This window comes from Elaeis guineensis, chromosome 14 (genome assembly GCF_000442705.2).
Source record: "Elaeis guineensis isolate ETL-2024a chromosome 14, EG11, whole genome shotgun sequence".
Classification (NCBI taxonomy): Eukaryota; Viridiplantae; Streptophyta; class Magnoliopsida; order Arecales; family Arecaceae; genus Elaeis; species Elaeis guineensis.
This window is the reverse complement of record NC_026006.2, coordinates 33,257,100-33,273,642: the sequence shown is the minus strand read 5'-3', so window position 1 is coordinate 33,273,642 and position 16,543 is coordinate 33,257,100. Positions and strand designations below refer to the sequence as shown.

The following is a 16,543-nucleotide window of genomic DNA, read 5'->3' as shown; positions in this document are numbered from 1 at the left end:
TGTTCTATTGTAGATACACCATTAACTCATTGCACCAGATACCATGAATTAAAAGGCTTTCCTCGTAATTTTATAGCAGTAACATCTAAGGGTTACACAATAGAATGATGAAAAATGCAAACCACATAATAAGGTATCAACAAGGAGAAAAAAAGAAAAGGAAAGCAAAACTTGCCATCTTATCTGTGTCATATCGAGCTGCAAAACCAACACCAGACTTCCTTTGATGACCCAGCCAAAAGACTTCACTACCCAAGGATAAATGTGGTGAGACACTCTGCAGAAAAAAGCAGAAAAGAATGGATCAGAATGCAAGATGATTGTTACTTCGAAGTAAAATAAAGAGAAGAATAGTAAGATAACTCTTTGTAATTTCTTCAAAAATGGCAAAATTTCCATGTATAGTATACACAATACCGACTGAGGTTATTGCACCTGTTGAGTCTCCAAATTTGAAGAATTCTATTGAGAGGAGAAACAGTAGCCAATCGTAGGATCAGACCACTAACCCATAGGCAGTGTTCTAGTTTAAAATTTTAACTCACAAATTAATTCATGAGAGAGTAACTACAATTTAAACATCAAAGAAAAAAAGCACAAGTTGTCCAAACCAGGCAAATATTGAGCAATTGATAATTCAATACCCAAGCAAATGGATATTCAAATAATCATATTAATTTTATGCTGACCAACTACAGTTAATTTTATAGCATTTAACACCTGAAGTTTCATTGGCATATATGTGGATAGATATTTCACCTGACCATTTAATACAAGAATAATTAAAAGGAACTAAGACATTTCATGTCTTGATAAGCCATATCAATTATGTCAAGCATTCCTCATACAAGTACAGTCACATACCCATGCATGTTTTGCCAATGAACAGATGTAATATCAATTGCTTCCAGTTGCCAAGAGAATTTACCCCCAAAAGCATTAATTTTTAATGAAATAATGTACAACATCCTAATCAAGCAATTTTCTCGATTAGTTGATAAATATTTTGACTTTCCAAGATATTTTTAATCACTAATTGCCACCAAAGACAAAGACTTTTAATTTCTAGAAGATTTTCCAAGTATTTCATCGATTATTGCAAAATACATTTTAAGTAATCTTATTTAATTTTTATGTTCTGCTCTTCTTCGATCTACATATTTTATATGTTCCCATTCAAGGTTCACCATTATAGCGCTGGAATCGGGCCGTGCTGGGCCAGGCCACACCCTAATCCGAGCCCGGCCCAAATTTTTTCGTCGGGCTTCGAACTGGGCTTAGGCCCGAATTTTTTTTAAAATATATGGCCCGAACCCAGTCCGAGCCCAGGCCCAAACCCGGCCCAAACCCAATTGGGTCGGCCCGCATTCAAGCCCGAATCAAGCCCGGCCCGCATCCAAGCCCGAATCAGGCCATCGTCCAAGCCCGAATCAGGCCTGCGTCCAAGCCCGAATCAAGCCCAAATAGATATTAAAAGAAATGTAAATTGTTGACGAATAGATATCTAAGACTACACTGATACTTTCATTTGCCCCTTGCATCACATATACCGGATTTCCCATCTCCATTTTCCTTTTATATAACTTCTGCTGAACTCCATAAATCACAGTTTTTACATACCTACACTTCAATCAAAATTTTTGCATGACTCTACAACTCAGAGTATAAAGATACACACGTGCATATACATACATATATACCAACATGTACAATGTAGCTGACAAATATTTCCCTGCAACCCCATCCTGCCCGTGACACCAAAACAGAAAAACTTACGCGTGATCAGTCCAAGCGGTGGAGTTCTTCAACAAAATGTTGTTCCATGCCACCAGGGCCAATTCATCAATGATGTCATATCAAGGACATCATCTCAGATGCCAAATATGGAAGGAGTGCAACTTTCAATTAATCTGAATTTAAGGAAAGGCTTCCACATTATTAGCAGTAGATACAGCACAAATCTTTGTAGTAATATGCACTTGCCAGATGCTTCCAGCTTAAAAGCCAAAGGCAAAGGAAAAAAAGGGTAAAAGTCTAAAAGAGCTTTTGGTGAACATGGAAACAACTGGATGATCATCCAAAATCGAGAACGAAAACTACCACTCAGGACCATTGTTTCAATATAATCAACCAAAGAAGCATGGACACGCTTCCTAAACTGACCCTGCATCACGATGCACATAATAGACATGTAACTAACAATTAAAACAAATTTTATCCCAATCCAAAAGAAAATTTATAAATAAAATATAGATCACTCAATAGGCATGGAACAGCCTCAAAAGGTTTGACCAGCACAAATCTACAAATTTGTTGCATCACTCAGTATTGCTTAGCCTGATCTAATTTTGCTGCTAACTGTGGACGATGAGCTCAAGCATGCCCTTCTCAAATGACAGAGATCTCCTTCCCTTATCCACACTATCCAAAAGTCACCTCAGGTTGCAAAGGCAATTAGGAAGCTTCTTTGGACAGCCTCAGCTCTTCATACCACCAGTCCAACAAAAAGGAAGACTGGTAAAGGCAGAGAAGCCATCATACTGACATATCTTCTCTGAAATCCTGCTATTGTATCACCCATAACAGAGATAGAGAAGTAAATAATAGATTCTTAAAATCAGTATAAATCTCTCATTAATAGTAATCCTGTTCCAAACTTCAACAGCAGTAATAATACTAATTTCAAATACAGCACATATAGTTTTCTTCCATAAAAGGATCCTGAGTGATGACCCCATACACAAATCTCCACCATCTGGTCATTATGCATACACCAGCTTTAAAAAGAGAAAAATATGGAAACAACAAAAAGGCTCGGCAAGAGATTTTCTAAGACTAAACAAAGAGCTAATTGTTAACTTTAATAGCAATAATGATCCAAAAATAAGGTTTGCAGCAGTTATCTAAAGTAAAGGCACATATTTCAGAATCCAGTTCCCATTCAGCAAGGCACTTTCCAATAGCATCTTCAATTGCAAAACTTGTATGAGGGTATCCCAGTTTCTTGAAACTAATTATCCTCTTATGCAGAATCAATATAATGTGCCATGAGGGAAAGATAACCAATTTTCTGATTTGATGTCCAAATATCAGTAGTAAAACTAACCCAAGAATTTAATTTCTTAAATGCATCATGCAATTTTTTCCTTTCTGCTTAGTACAAAGCCATACAATCACTTCTTCCTGTCTTACGACCAATAATATTAAACAACGGTTGAACAAATCTCATAAAATCAGAAAAAACAGGATGCTCAACAGTACGAAATAGAAGTTCGGCACATATAATAAATTTTGCAAGCAAGTTTCTGCTCTTTTCTTGATTGAATTTAAAAGACTTCACCGGATCTTTTGAACTTGCTACTATAAACATTTGATTCACCGGATTCTTTTGATATTTCTTGCAAATATTTTCAAGATGTCGTTTTAGATGATTTGTTCCTCCTTTAGTATTGCCACTTAATACATTTTTGCAATATTTGCATATAGCTATTGGTCCATCAGATTTTTTTCCTCAATAAAGTGATTCCATATCCACGATCTTTTTTTAGAACCTCTGTCACTTTCAATAGCTTCAGCAGTATCTTCATCTTTATCATCCTCATCCCTTATATTTTCAACAGTCTCATTTTCATCCATTTTAGAACGAGACATTAATAAAACAATCTGTCCAAATAAGAACATAAATTACTAAAAAAATTAAAATTTTTTGAAGGAATACAATAATCAATATCTTACTTGTTCGAAAATGATATGACAAAACATAAAAAATTTGACATATGCCAAACATCATGCAACTTTGTCCCAAAAATTTCTTGAAGGAATCGGTTGTTTGCTGGTGGTTTCGTGGCCACAGGTGCAAACAATCATGCATAGTGCTCTGCATATGACCAATATGCTAAAACAGGGGATTAGCTAAAATGATCAATATCACAACGAAGAAGACCAAAACAGGGGGGACACGATTAGATGCATTTTGGTGGCTATCCGGTACTCATCTGGACGATGACTCTAAAGATAAGGAAAATAGCTAAAGGATGGAGGTGTAACCTTGGCTCCGGCAAGGTGTTGAAGCCCAGCACGGTGAACCTAGTCTCTGCTCTCTGGCAATACAACTTCAAAACCCTAGTCTTGAGAGGAAAAGAAAATAGGGATTAAGGAATACTAAGACCTGAGATCCAGAGGAGGGGGGATTCGGTAGGATCCCTACCCAAAACGACGAACGATGATGGCCGAAGACAGGAAGACGACGTCAGTAATGGCCGATGAGGGAAGGCAGAGGACCAGTGTCATTGTGTTGGCAATGGCAGATGGGGAAGACGGAAGATCAGACACGATGATGGGAGAAGACGGCGATGGCGATCGGTGGACAGACAATACACGGACCAAGGAGGGCCAAGGGCTAGGGCTCTTCAGCCTCTTCGAGACTTCGATGGGAAACTGAGAAAGTCAAGAGACAGAAGAGAAGAGAAAGAGCCGAAGACGGATGGGGGAGTTGGGATCGATGGGTTTAAGGGTTCCGAGTCTTCCGACTTCCGATTCATTTTCGGGCCCTCGGGTTGAGAATCGGGCTTTTAGTCGGGCTCAATTTCGGATCCGAACTCGGGCCGGACCAAAGGTCTGCCTGAGCCCGGCCCAAAAGTAAAATGGGTCCTATTCTTTTGGCCCAAGTCCGGCCTGAATGGTTTCAAACCAAATCCGAAGTCCGACCCGAAGCCGACCCAGCCTGATGGGCCTCGAGCCAGTCCGAGCTCACTTCCAGCCCTATTCACAAACTCGAAACTGGACCCCATGTCGACTGGCCAGTGGTGCAGTCGGTATGCAGTACGTCTCTATGCCAGACCGTACGAGGTCCGAACCGGCATGGAAACAAAAGTGGGGGAGCGAGAGAACCAAAAAAGGAAAAGACAGAGAGGGGGAGAGGGAAGGAGAGGGACAGAAAGAAAGGGAGGCCAGCAGACACACCAACGATGACCACCGAAGGATAGTGAAGGACCGTGGAGTCCCTCGGAGGGCCGCCAAGGCCGCTGAGGTTCCACCCTCCTTCGAGGGAATAGAGAGAGAAAAAGGGGAGAGGGAGAGAATGGATGGAGGGAAAGATAGTGGGGCAGTCGCCAGAGGGCTACCAAGGCCCCCGAACGACCGAAATCGACCCACGGCATCCACAAAGTCAAAATAGGGGTGAGGGAAGGAAGGAAGGAGAAGGGGAGGGCTAGGAGGCCAGCGGAGGCTGGCTGTGGCTGTAGAGGCCCGATTTCTCCTCCTTGCCTTCAGCCAATCAAAACAAGGGCCACTGCCCTATTTCAATCGTGATTTTAAATTTTTTTGCTGACTCACAGTGAGAAGCCGACAAACCTATTATCGACTTCACTTACTGGCTTCACTATTTGTCGATAAAAATTTAAAAAAAAAAAACTAAGTTAACAACGCCGTTGCCGACTTCATTCGATACCCGGCAAAAAAAAATTGAAATATAGATTTTCGCCCCTATTTCGATTGGCTGATTCCAGCCTCCACAAGCCTCGGCGGGGCTCCGGAGGCTCTATCTCCCTATCCCCTCTCCTTCCCTTCCCATCTCTCTCTCTATCTTCCTTCTCGCTCCCCCCTCCTTGCCGGCCCTCCAACAGGTGCAGCAATCCTCCAGCGGCCTCTACCGACCTCTGGAGGGGTCCCTCTCCCTTTCCTTCCCTCCCCCCTCTCTTTTCCTCTCTTTCCTTCCCTCGCCGATGTTTCGAATTCCACACTCAAACCATACAAGTGGCCTGCCCATACAATTCGGCACGGTTTGACAACCTATGTTCTCATTATTTCTATATCATCTCCTGTACACTGAAACTCCAAAATTTTCCTACACATTTTCCAAACTTAGTTTACGAATTTTGTCCCAAATACATAAATCCTAAAACTTAAGTAATCACCTATAAGAAAATCCCATTCATTTTGTTGTTGTCACACTAGAATAAATACTCTTTTAGTAGCCAGTGAAAAAATGGTTTGAACAGAAAACCAAAAAAAGGTGGTAGGATTAATCTAAGAGGGATTGGAGAATTAAAAGCGCCATCCATAATGAATTTATAGTTTTTACTTTCCTCTTGTTGAAGCAGAAATATTTCCAAGACTCAGTAAATCCTTTATTCTAAATCTTAAAGCAGCAACTATAGTACTTTTATGAATATCAACTTGTACAAGCATCTGAAATCTCAGAAATAAGTTACAACTTGGTAGTTTCCTGAATGCATACATTAATTGTGGCGCACAGATGGAAGTATTAAAGCATTAGAACACCACAAACTGAAGAAAGCAAAGCAAATAACAAGCATCCAGAAAACCGCTGCAAGCAAACTATTAAATTTCCCATGAATGAAATGAGACTGAAATGCATTGAACAAAAGCCATAAGTATACACTGCCATATCACAGGCTTAGCCATCAATCTTTGAGAGCTAAAATAAACACAAACAGTAGAAATGAACAAATTCATGCAGCAGTAAATATTACTATTTTTAAGTCTTCCACATTGGGAGATAAAGGAGAATGCAACCTCAATTGGCAAGCAACATCATCAAGTAAAGGAGCTAAATGGGACTCTAATAACATTAAAGAGTAGGAGAAATGTTTCATACAAACAGATTAAGGTGCTCAACCAATCAGCAATGCAGCACAAAACATTTATAAAAAAAAAAGAAAAAGGAAATATCAAGATACGCTGCATGGCATAGTAGATCACTACCTGGATATAATTGGCCCCATAAAAGGCATTGTTCCCTATTTGAAATTGAGACCTGTAATCCTTGCCCTGCACCGACAGGAGAATGTATTTTGTATTAACTCCACAGTGGCATGACAGACTGTAAAAAACACATTAGCTATGTTGTGAGGTGTCCACAGACCTTTAAGTCATACACTGTCGTAAAACAATGTCATAAAACAATTGATGCCCTAGGAAATGAGAACAATAGCTTACATGATCAAATCTCACCAGTTATACTTTTTAACAAGACTTATAGTTCATAACATTACAAAGAGCTAAATACACATTCCAGATTGATATTATTGTCGGCCACCATGTTTCTATGATTATGAGGATGAAAAACTTTGGATCAGGGGGATGTGGTTGGATTATGCTTGTATATATCAAGGGAATACAAACCATGATGCAAACTACAAGAAGAGCGAAAGACAAGTGGACTCAGGCCACTATGTAATATTTGCTGAGAAGATGTGTGACAGTATCATCAGCAAAGCAGCAAACAGGAATAGCAAGTTAAAAACAGAAATTACATATAAACAGCTACCAGTGCAACATTTGCAACCTAAAAGTACGTATGTTGTAAAGCATGGATAATTCCTTAGATTAGCTGTGTCCACATCTGATACATATTGATACAACTCACATATAACCTAACAAGTGTCATATACTTCCCATAACTATCAATTTATCTAGAAAAAAAGGTATCAAGTACAAGAAAGGATGGAATTCAAATATTCTAAACATGTCCTTTATGTTTGCTAGATCTGTCAGGTAACAGGCTATAGGTTGTGATTGTCATGTAGAGCACATTCAACACCCAGGTCCACACCCCATTAAGGTAACACAAACTCCCTTGGGCATTTATCATTATTAAGTTTGCCCTAACCAGAAGAGAGAGAGAGAGAGAGAGAGAGAGACTAAAGGAGTGGATGAGCCCAAGAATGCAAGTCAACAATAAAAGGTTACATGGTAAATTATTTACTACTATAGTCCTGTTGTATGCATATCTTATTTCCTTCAAGGTTTTCCATATCAAGGTTATGTGCCATAATATATCTGATACATGGCATCAATGTCCATGCTTCAAGGTTGGCAAAACCGACCAAACCACCAGGTTTGGGGCATTCCAAACCAAATCAACATGGAAACGGGTTGGATTGCTAGTTCGGTTCTAGATTCAGGCCGAACCAATCGGAGCCAAGCAATGTCAGTCAATACAACTTGGTTCAGTCGGTTTCAAGCCCTCCGGTAAGTAAAAAGGGAGGAGAAGGCATCCTAATGCCTTTCTTCTCTCTTTTTTGCAGAGAATGTGAAGGGAGGGGTGGGAAAGTAGGGAAAATCAAAGAAAAACAGATTATTTGTGGTTTTGAGCCCGATCCAAACCACAATTAGGTATGTATGCCCTAGAAGCCAATTGTTGGCTGACACATTATAATTCCAGGACCTAATGTTGTACTTATAAATTTTATTCATTAATAAAATGGGCAATTTTTTATTCCAATCATGTTTTATATGTGACCATGATTCGTCCAAGGGATTAACAGACGATGATATATATTCTCAAAATGTTGAAAATTTGGGACATATCTTATTGATAGATATTCCTAAAAGCTCCCGATCGAGGGATCATTACAGAGGACGGTAATCGATTCAATTAGATTGGTGCACGGATCGCTTCTCTTTCGGACAGATGAGTCTCGAGTCTGCAGTGTATGGACATTGGGGTGAGAGTGCCAATAGTTGTTAGAGAACAACTTGCACTGAGCGTGACCAACATGAGAAACCACTTGGATATCTACTCACTCGTCAGTAATTTACTTGATGCTGCAGTGGTGTGAGTGGTCCTTTGACCTGCAGTGCTTCGGTTATTCGCAGTGAGACTACTGTAGTTTGACTGCACATATACTTGATCTCCTAACCATTTGGATCCTTACGGTGTATGTTGGCTACAGTAGGTTCAGGTTCACTGTTAGGAGTAGGATACACATAAAGAATCTATCGATCTTGGTAGAAAAAAAAAATCCTATGCAATTCGCAAGACTGAGTTCAGAAAATCTTCGATCGAAGCAAGTGTGAATACTGAAAAAAAAAATTCACAAGAATTCACAAATGAACTCGAGTCGAGCCAATCTTAAATATGACTGACGTTGGGATTTGATGAGTTTTTCATGACCTCCGTCTAGTCATGACTCACGATAAAAAGACTGAATCACACGATAACGGTACCTAAAAGTTCAATAATTCTATTCTGCTGGGTTGCCACTACATACTACTAGGTGTCACTGATGAATTATGAGACTCATCAAGCGTCCTCTTGATGATCGATGATCCTTGATGGGCAGAGTTAGAATCATTCCAACCCATTGAAAGGAGTTTCAATAATATTATGATAGGGATCACAATATATCTCACTATCAGACAGAATGAAACTTATGGGATCACATATAATAGAGATCGTTGACTGATCAGATAATTGAGTTGCGATTATGAATCGCAATTGGATTTAATTATCAATGTGATTGATGATTAATCCAATGCTAAAGTTGCAATAAAGAAATTCATCAAGAATTAGTGAGTCATGGAGGATTAATTAGCAATTAGATTGCAATTTGGCTCAATTTGATTGAGCGATGGGGTTAAAATCAAGTCTAATTGAATTAAATTCAATGTGGCTTGATTTGGGTTTGGATTAGATCAAGCCTGATTGGATTATAAGATAACCCAATTACAAGGGAGATCAATTTTTGATTTGATTAGGACTTGGATGCAACTAATTTTTTAATTAAATTAGGATCTAATTGGGTTTCTAGTTGGACTAGGATTTTCCTCTTTTGGGTGCAACCAAATCCTAATTAGTTAGGATTAATTAAGCACTAAGAGAGATCCTAGTTTGATTGGGACTCTCTCCCTAGTGCACACCCCATGAGAAAAGGCATGCCATTTACTTCTCACGCACATCTTCTTTTTGCATGAGAAAAGCCACGTCCAAGGCCTTCTCCATACCCCCTTTTTCTCCCCTTTTGGATTAGGATGAATTCAAGTTTGAATTCAAAATTTAAATCTAATAAGGTTGGACCTTATCTTCTATTGAATGCCAAATAAAAGGGGATTGAAAGGGGCGTGAGGTTTTTAAGAAAAGCAAGATCTGATTTTTACGTGAAAAATCAAATAGAAAAAAGGCATGGGTCCTTGTGTGGGCATGGGTTCTCTCTCTTGGCATAGGGTTTTAGGAAGAAGAAAAGAGAAAAGGGTTTTCATCTTCTTCTTCCTCCACTTCTTCCTCCTATTCTTTTTCTTCTCTAAAAGGGTCTGAGAGAAATGAAGAAGAATCCTATTCAGCTATCAGGAAGCGATCTATGCAAGGCAGCTAACATCCCGGGAAGATCAAGAAGCCTCTGATCAAATCAAGATCTCGTGTGGATATCTGTAGAGGCCGGATGATTGTACGGCTCGAGGAACCCAGACATTCACGATCATCAGCTGCGGTGTAGATCGACCCACGATAAGGTATAGAGATCAGATCTTCTCTTCTTTTTTGTTTTAAAGATTAAATTTCAGATGCATGATCTGTGTTCATATGATAGATCCTATTAGATGATTTGGTTGATCTGATCTTATACATAATTAGATTAAAACTGTTTTAATCTAGATTTTATTTCCGCTGCTAAAACAAAAATTTTGAAAGTACATACATAAAACCACCCATTTCCAATAGTGGTATCAAAGCTAGGTTCTGATATGAACATAAAAATCATGTTGATCTGAAATCTGATTTGCGGAAATCAGATCTTAACTTAATCATTGATTAGGCATCGTTCTGATATAAGATTGCTCTGGCATCATTCAGTTATGCTGAAAGATTGTCCTAGAACAATATAGAACATTAAAAATTTGTAAGATTTGAAATGTCTGCATAATATATAATGTTATTTTGAAGTTGTTTCAGATCCAAAATTTATTTCGGATCTGAAATAAGTTTGTTTTCTTGCATATTTGAAATTAGTTTTAGATCTGAAGGTGTTTTGTGATGTTTCTTTCGGATCTGAAATTCGTTTTAGATCTGAATTCAAATCTGAAATTTTATGTCAAGATCTGAAATTTCTGCGCATTGGATTCATGAGTAGACCAATTTGGATCCTTAATTTGATTAGAATTCTAAGATTCTTGGTTGGCACATGATGGGCTCAATCGAGATGGGCAGTTGATCTAATCGAATCAAAGAGTTGATTGCGATTAGGTCGAGTCTACTCAAGGTCAAAACAATAGTTGTAGGATCAATCGATTAAGTTGCATGTGTTCTAAAATCTTGACCCATAATCTGATCTTAGCTCAGTGGCTCGAGCCTCGATCACTAAGTTAATCCAATTTGAAATTTATCAAAATCAGTTGATGTCTAAGATAAATAATTGAGCAGTGGTTATTTATTTAGGACCGTTGCCTCTGGCAGTGGGGAGCCTTCCATCAATCTCTCACTTACCTGGCCAATTGTGATCAGTTTTAAATTTGGATGCCTGATGATTTAAGCTATGCCCATGCCCTAATTAATTAAGAATTTGCATGAGATATAAATGGTTAAAAGAGACCTAAATAAATCTCCTCACACATATTAAGTCTAATGGTCTTCCACTGTTGTAGAGATGCGGACGTCTTCCTGACGTTGATTGTTCTCGACTGGTCACAGTGATTCAATTGCATTGAAAAGGCGCAACCACTCTATTAGCATTAGATGCTCTGGGGTAGAGATGAGATTGGACCCAATAACTATTATGTGAGATACCCAATGACGGCTTTGCATCCGCTGATGAATAGTAGGTCTGACTCAACTAAAAAATATGATCAATAACTGTTAAATGAGACCACAGAACTTAAAGATCGACGTCGCTGCAACTTGCTTAGAGAAATAATGGACAAAGAGTTGTCCACTCATTGGTTTACGCATCGCCAATAACTATTAGATGAGGTGCGCATAAATCAATGAGACCACAGTACCCACTTGAAACCCCAGTCGCGTAAGAATTTTTATTTCTCCACTCAAGGAGTGTGAGAGACTCGAGGAAATAGTGAAAGTCATGTTTGTTTTTAAAGTTTCTAAAATAAATTAAAAATAAGTACAAACATCTAATTAGAATCCTTTACTCTCTACAGTTAATCATGTCATTTTCCAACCCACTAGCTCGTATCTTTGAGTCCAACAGGTTAACCAGAACAAACTATAAAGACTGACTCAGGAACCTGAGAATAGTTCTCAGTTCTGAGAAGCTGACCCATGTTCTCGATCAGAAAATACCCTGTTGCCGCTCGTCCATCCACTGATCCCCGAGCTGCACTTGAGAAGTGGATGGATGATGATAATCGGGTAAGATGCTACATCTTGGCATCTATGTCAAATGAACTACAGCACTAGCATGAGGACATAAAGACTGTCCAAGACATACTGACTCACCTGCAAGAGTTGTATGATGAGCAGAGTCACACAGCTCGCTTTGAGGTCTCCAAGAGACTCTTCAGAGTGAAGATGCGTGATGGGCAATCGATCCACGATCATTATTTGATGATGATCAAGGACATCGAGGAGCTTCAGAAGCTCGAAATAACCGTGCATAGGGATTTGCAGGTGGATCTGATCTTGCAGTCCCTTCCTGATTCATATGGCCGGTTTATTATAAACTACCATATGAATAAGATTGATAGCACCCTGCCCGAATTACTTAACATATTGGTGAGAGCCGAAGGAACCTTGAAGAGTTTAAGAGGCACCGTTCTTGTTGTGGAGTAGACTTCGTCTTCCAAGAGAAAGTCTACTTGGAAGAAGAAGCCTGTGAAGAAGCACAAGATTGAGAATAGACCAAAGAAAGAAGCTCCAAAAAAGACTGATGATAAAGAAAAGTGTTTCCATTGCAATGTCGAAGGCCGCTGAAAAAAAAATTATCCTACGTACCTGACGAGCCCGAAGAACAAGAAGAAAGACACACCTTCTGAAGGTATGTCTAACTTGCTCATTATAAAAATTAATCTTACAATTTCCTCCTCTTCCAGTTGGATTTTAGATTCTGGTTCTAATGCTCATTTATGCACTTCAATGCAGGATCTAAAGAAAAGTAGAGAGCTGAGGAAAAGTGAAGTCACTCTTTAAGTCAACAATGAGGCAAGAGTTACTGCTGTGGTCGTGGGCATCTATTCTCTGTAATTACTGTCAAGATATAGTTTAGAACTTAAAGACTCTTTTGTTGTACCTATAGCTAATAGAAATTTTATTTTTGTATCTGTGCTAGCACAAGATGATTACATATTTAATTTCAATAAAGATCAATGTTCAATTTATTTTAAAAATAAAATTGTTGCATGTACCTTTATGATTGACAGTCTCTACCATTTGCATATTGACGCGTATGTGAACGTTAATAAGCAACTAGTGAATGCCATAGGGTCTAAGAGATCAAGAGATTAGCTAAACCAAAGATATTTGTGGCATCTTAGGCTAAGCAATATACAAGAGGACAGAATTAACAAATTGAAGAAAGATGGCCTTCTCGAGCCATTGACTCCCGAGTCATATCCAGTTTGTGAGTCCAATCTTCGAGGAAAGATGGCCAAGCCATCCTTTGTGGGATCTGGGGAAATAACCACTAAGATATTAGCCCTGATACATACTAATGTGTGTGACCCATTTGATGTGCAGACTAGGGGTAGTTACCTCTACTTCATAACCTTTACCGATGACTATTCATAGTATGGATGTGTACTTAATGCAACACAAATCTGAGACCTTCAAAAGTTCAAGGAGTTCAGGTGTGAAGTGGAGAAGCAAACAGAAAAATCCATAAAGATTCTTCGATCAGATCGAAGAGGTGAATACCTTAATGGAAAATTCCGAAACTATCTCAAGAATTATGACATAGTCTCACAATGGACACCTCCTGAAACACCTCAACTCAATGAGATATCCGAAAGAAGAAATAGAATCCTATTAGATATAGTCCGATCCATAATGAGCTTCATCGATCTTCCATTATTTTTTTGAGAACATGCATTGCTTTTCGCTATCTATCTATTAAATAGAATTTTCTCTAAATCCGTTCCTACCACACCGTATGAGATATGGCATGATAAGAAATCGAGTCTTAATTACCTCAAGATTTGAGGATATCCGATCCATGTCAAGCGACAGCAGGCAGACAAGTTAGAGACTAGATCTATTAGGACTTGATTTATTGGGTATCCTAAGAAATCCATGGGATACTACTTTTACTTTTCAGAGGATCACGATATAATTATGAGTCGTCATACTATCTTCTTGAAAAAATAGTTTATCCAAGATAGAGGCAGTGAGAGAAAAATTGAGCTCGAAGAGAGTCTCTGAAAAGCAGCAAGTCCTAGAGCCGGAACCCATTTATAGTAAGCCAGTAGATGTGGTACCTCCACCTCGTAGATCCAGTAAGATCTCCCATCCTCCTGAAAGGTACTTGGTATACTTACATAAGATGTTGAAGTATTCCTAATGGGAGAAAAAGATCATAGAGATGATCTCAAAACCTATAACAAAGCAATGTTAGATATTGACTCCAAAAAATGGAAGCAATGAAGTCAAAAATTGACTCCATGCATTCCAACCAAGTCTGGACTTTAGTAGATCCACCTGAAAGTTAGTACCTACAGGGTGTAAATGGATCTACAAAAAGAAAATTATTCAGATGGTAAGGTAGAGATCTATAAGACAAGACTGGTAGCGAAAGGTTATAGTCAACACGAAGGCATTGATTATCAGAAAACCTTTTCACTTGAAATCATGCTGAAATCCATCCGGACACTGCTCGCTGTTGCAACTTATTATGATTATGATATTTGACAGATGGATGTGAAAACTACTTTCCTAAATGGATATCCTGAGGAAGATATCTATATAAAGCAGCCTATAGATTTCACCTCCAGTGATAGTAATTACAAAGTCTGCAAGCTGTAAAGGTCCATATATGGATTTAAGCAAGCATCTCAGAGTTGGAACACTCATTTTAATGATGTGATCAAATCGTTTGATTTCATCAAGAACAAGGAGCCGTGTGTACAAAAAGATCAGTATAAGTACTGTCACATTCCTCGTACTGTACATGGATGACATCATTCTTGATTGGGAATGACATTCCCATGCCAACCTCGATCAAAGTGTGGTTGTCAAAAGAATGCTCCATGAAAGATCTAGGAGAAGCATCTTATATTCTTGAAATAAAAATTTATAGGGATAAATCTAAAAAGATGCTAGGCCTTTCACAGAAAATGTACATAGAGATGTTGAAAATCAAGATTTTAAATTCCATGGAAGGGGGGCATCTCAGTTTTTGCCCGGAACGGGATGCCCCACGTCCCGCCCTGTCCTGATGGTCGTCCCAGTCGAGCATCCCAACAGCCGTCCTAATGCAAAATGGAGTCACGGATGCGGATTTTTTTTTTAAGACAAGGATGAGGCCGTGCTTCACATGATATCCCACCTCCGTATTGCATGCACAGGTGCAATTAAATCGCGCAAATTCCACAAAGCCATGCTATCCCTTGTATTTCATCGATTCCGAATTGCATGCTCTTCACCATGTCCCACGCAAATCCCACGATGGATAACACGCCACGCTACCCTTTGCATTTCACCGATTCTGGACTGCGCACCATCCACCGTGCATATCCTTCGGGATCTGCCCTGAGTGGCTACATCCAGAGCGGCCGCGCGAGAACCTGAAGGCTCCATGCCTCCGAGCCTTAATTCCTTCCCCTCCACCGCCGCCTCCGGTCCTCTCTCTTCCCTTCTCCCTCTCCGACATCTCGATTGGCTCTCTCCCGACATGCTCTCCTCTCCCGGCCTCCCTCCTAACGTGCTCTCCTCTCGAAAAAGCGGAGTCGAAGAAGAAGATGGTGCTCCCTCCGACAACGATGTCAATGCCGACTCATCAGCAAAAAAAAGGGGTCGATAACCCTTCTCGGCTTCTCCTTCATTCTTCTCCCCGTTCAAAGCATCATCGCCAAAAAAAAATAGGGCACGACCAGGATGGCCGTGCCGGCGCTTGATCCGATCGAGATGAAGCCAGGATGGGCAGACCAAGGTCAGAAGTGTGTTTCGGGGTCCCACACCTATCCATGGTGTCGGAATGCCAAAGAAACTGGACAGAACGATCGGGATGGCCCCCGTCCCGTCGGGACTTAAATCCTTGTTGAAAATATTCAACATATAAAACTCCAAGAGGAAATTTTTACCCCTTAGGCATGGGATTTCTCTCCAAAAAAAATGTGCCCTAACACACCTGAGGAGATCCAACGCATGAGCAAGATCCCTTATACTTCAGCTATAAGGAGCCTCATATATGCCATGCTATGTACTCGACCTGATATAGCCCTTGCCGTGAGTGTCACGAGCAGATATCAGTCGAATCCAGATGAAGAGCGCTGGATAGCTGCAAAGAACATCCTTAAGTACTTGAGAAGGACTAAAGATTTATTCTTGATCTTTAGAGGAGGATCTGAGCTAAAAGTGAAGGGATACGCCGATTCAGACTTCATATCTAATGTCGATGATAGAAGATCTAAATCGAGGTGTGTATTCTTATGTAATGGATGTTCGGTTAGTTGGAAGAGTTCCAACAACCAATCATCGTGGATTCAACCATGGAAGCCAAATACGTCGCCTCTGAAGCTGCTAAGGAAGTGTTCTGATTTAAGAAGTTCATTACAGAGCTGGATATCATGCCATTGGATGCCATTATACTGCACTGTGACAATAACAACGCCATAGCCCTTACTGAGCCAAGATCTCACC

At 39.7% G+C, this 16,543-nt stretch overlaps 1 protein-coding gene across 4 annotated transcripts in view; it reads right to left on the bottom strand.

The window, feature by feature from the left end:
- The window catches only part of LOC105061342 (mitochondrial import receptor subunit TOM40-1), a 61,905-nt gene that overhangs the window by 33,593 nt on the left and 11,769 nt on the right, over positions 1-16,543 (bottom strand). For all 4 annotated transcript variants that reach the window (XM_073248687.1, XM_073248686.1, XM_010945353.2 and 1 more), the window contains exons 6-7: positions 6,727-6,792; positions 176-277 (exon numbers count right to left, since the gene is read on the bottom strand). In XM_073248687.1, coding sequence (XP_073104788.1) covers positions 176-277; positions 6,727-6,792 — 168 coding nt within the window. The remainder of the gene's footprint in view (positions 1-175; positions 278-6,726; positions 6,793-16,543) is intronic.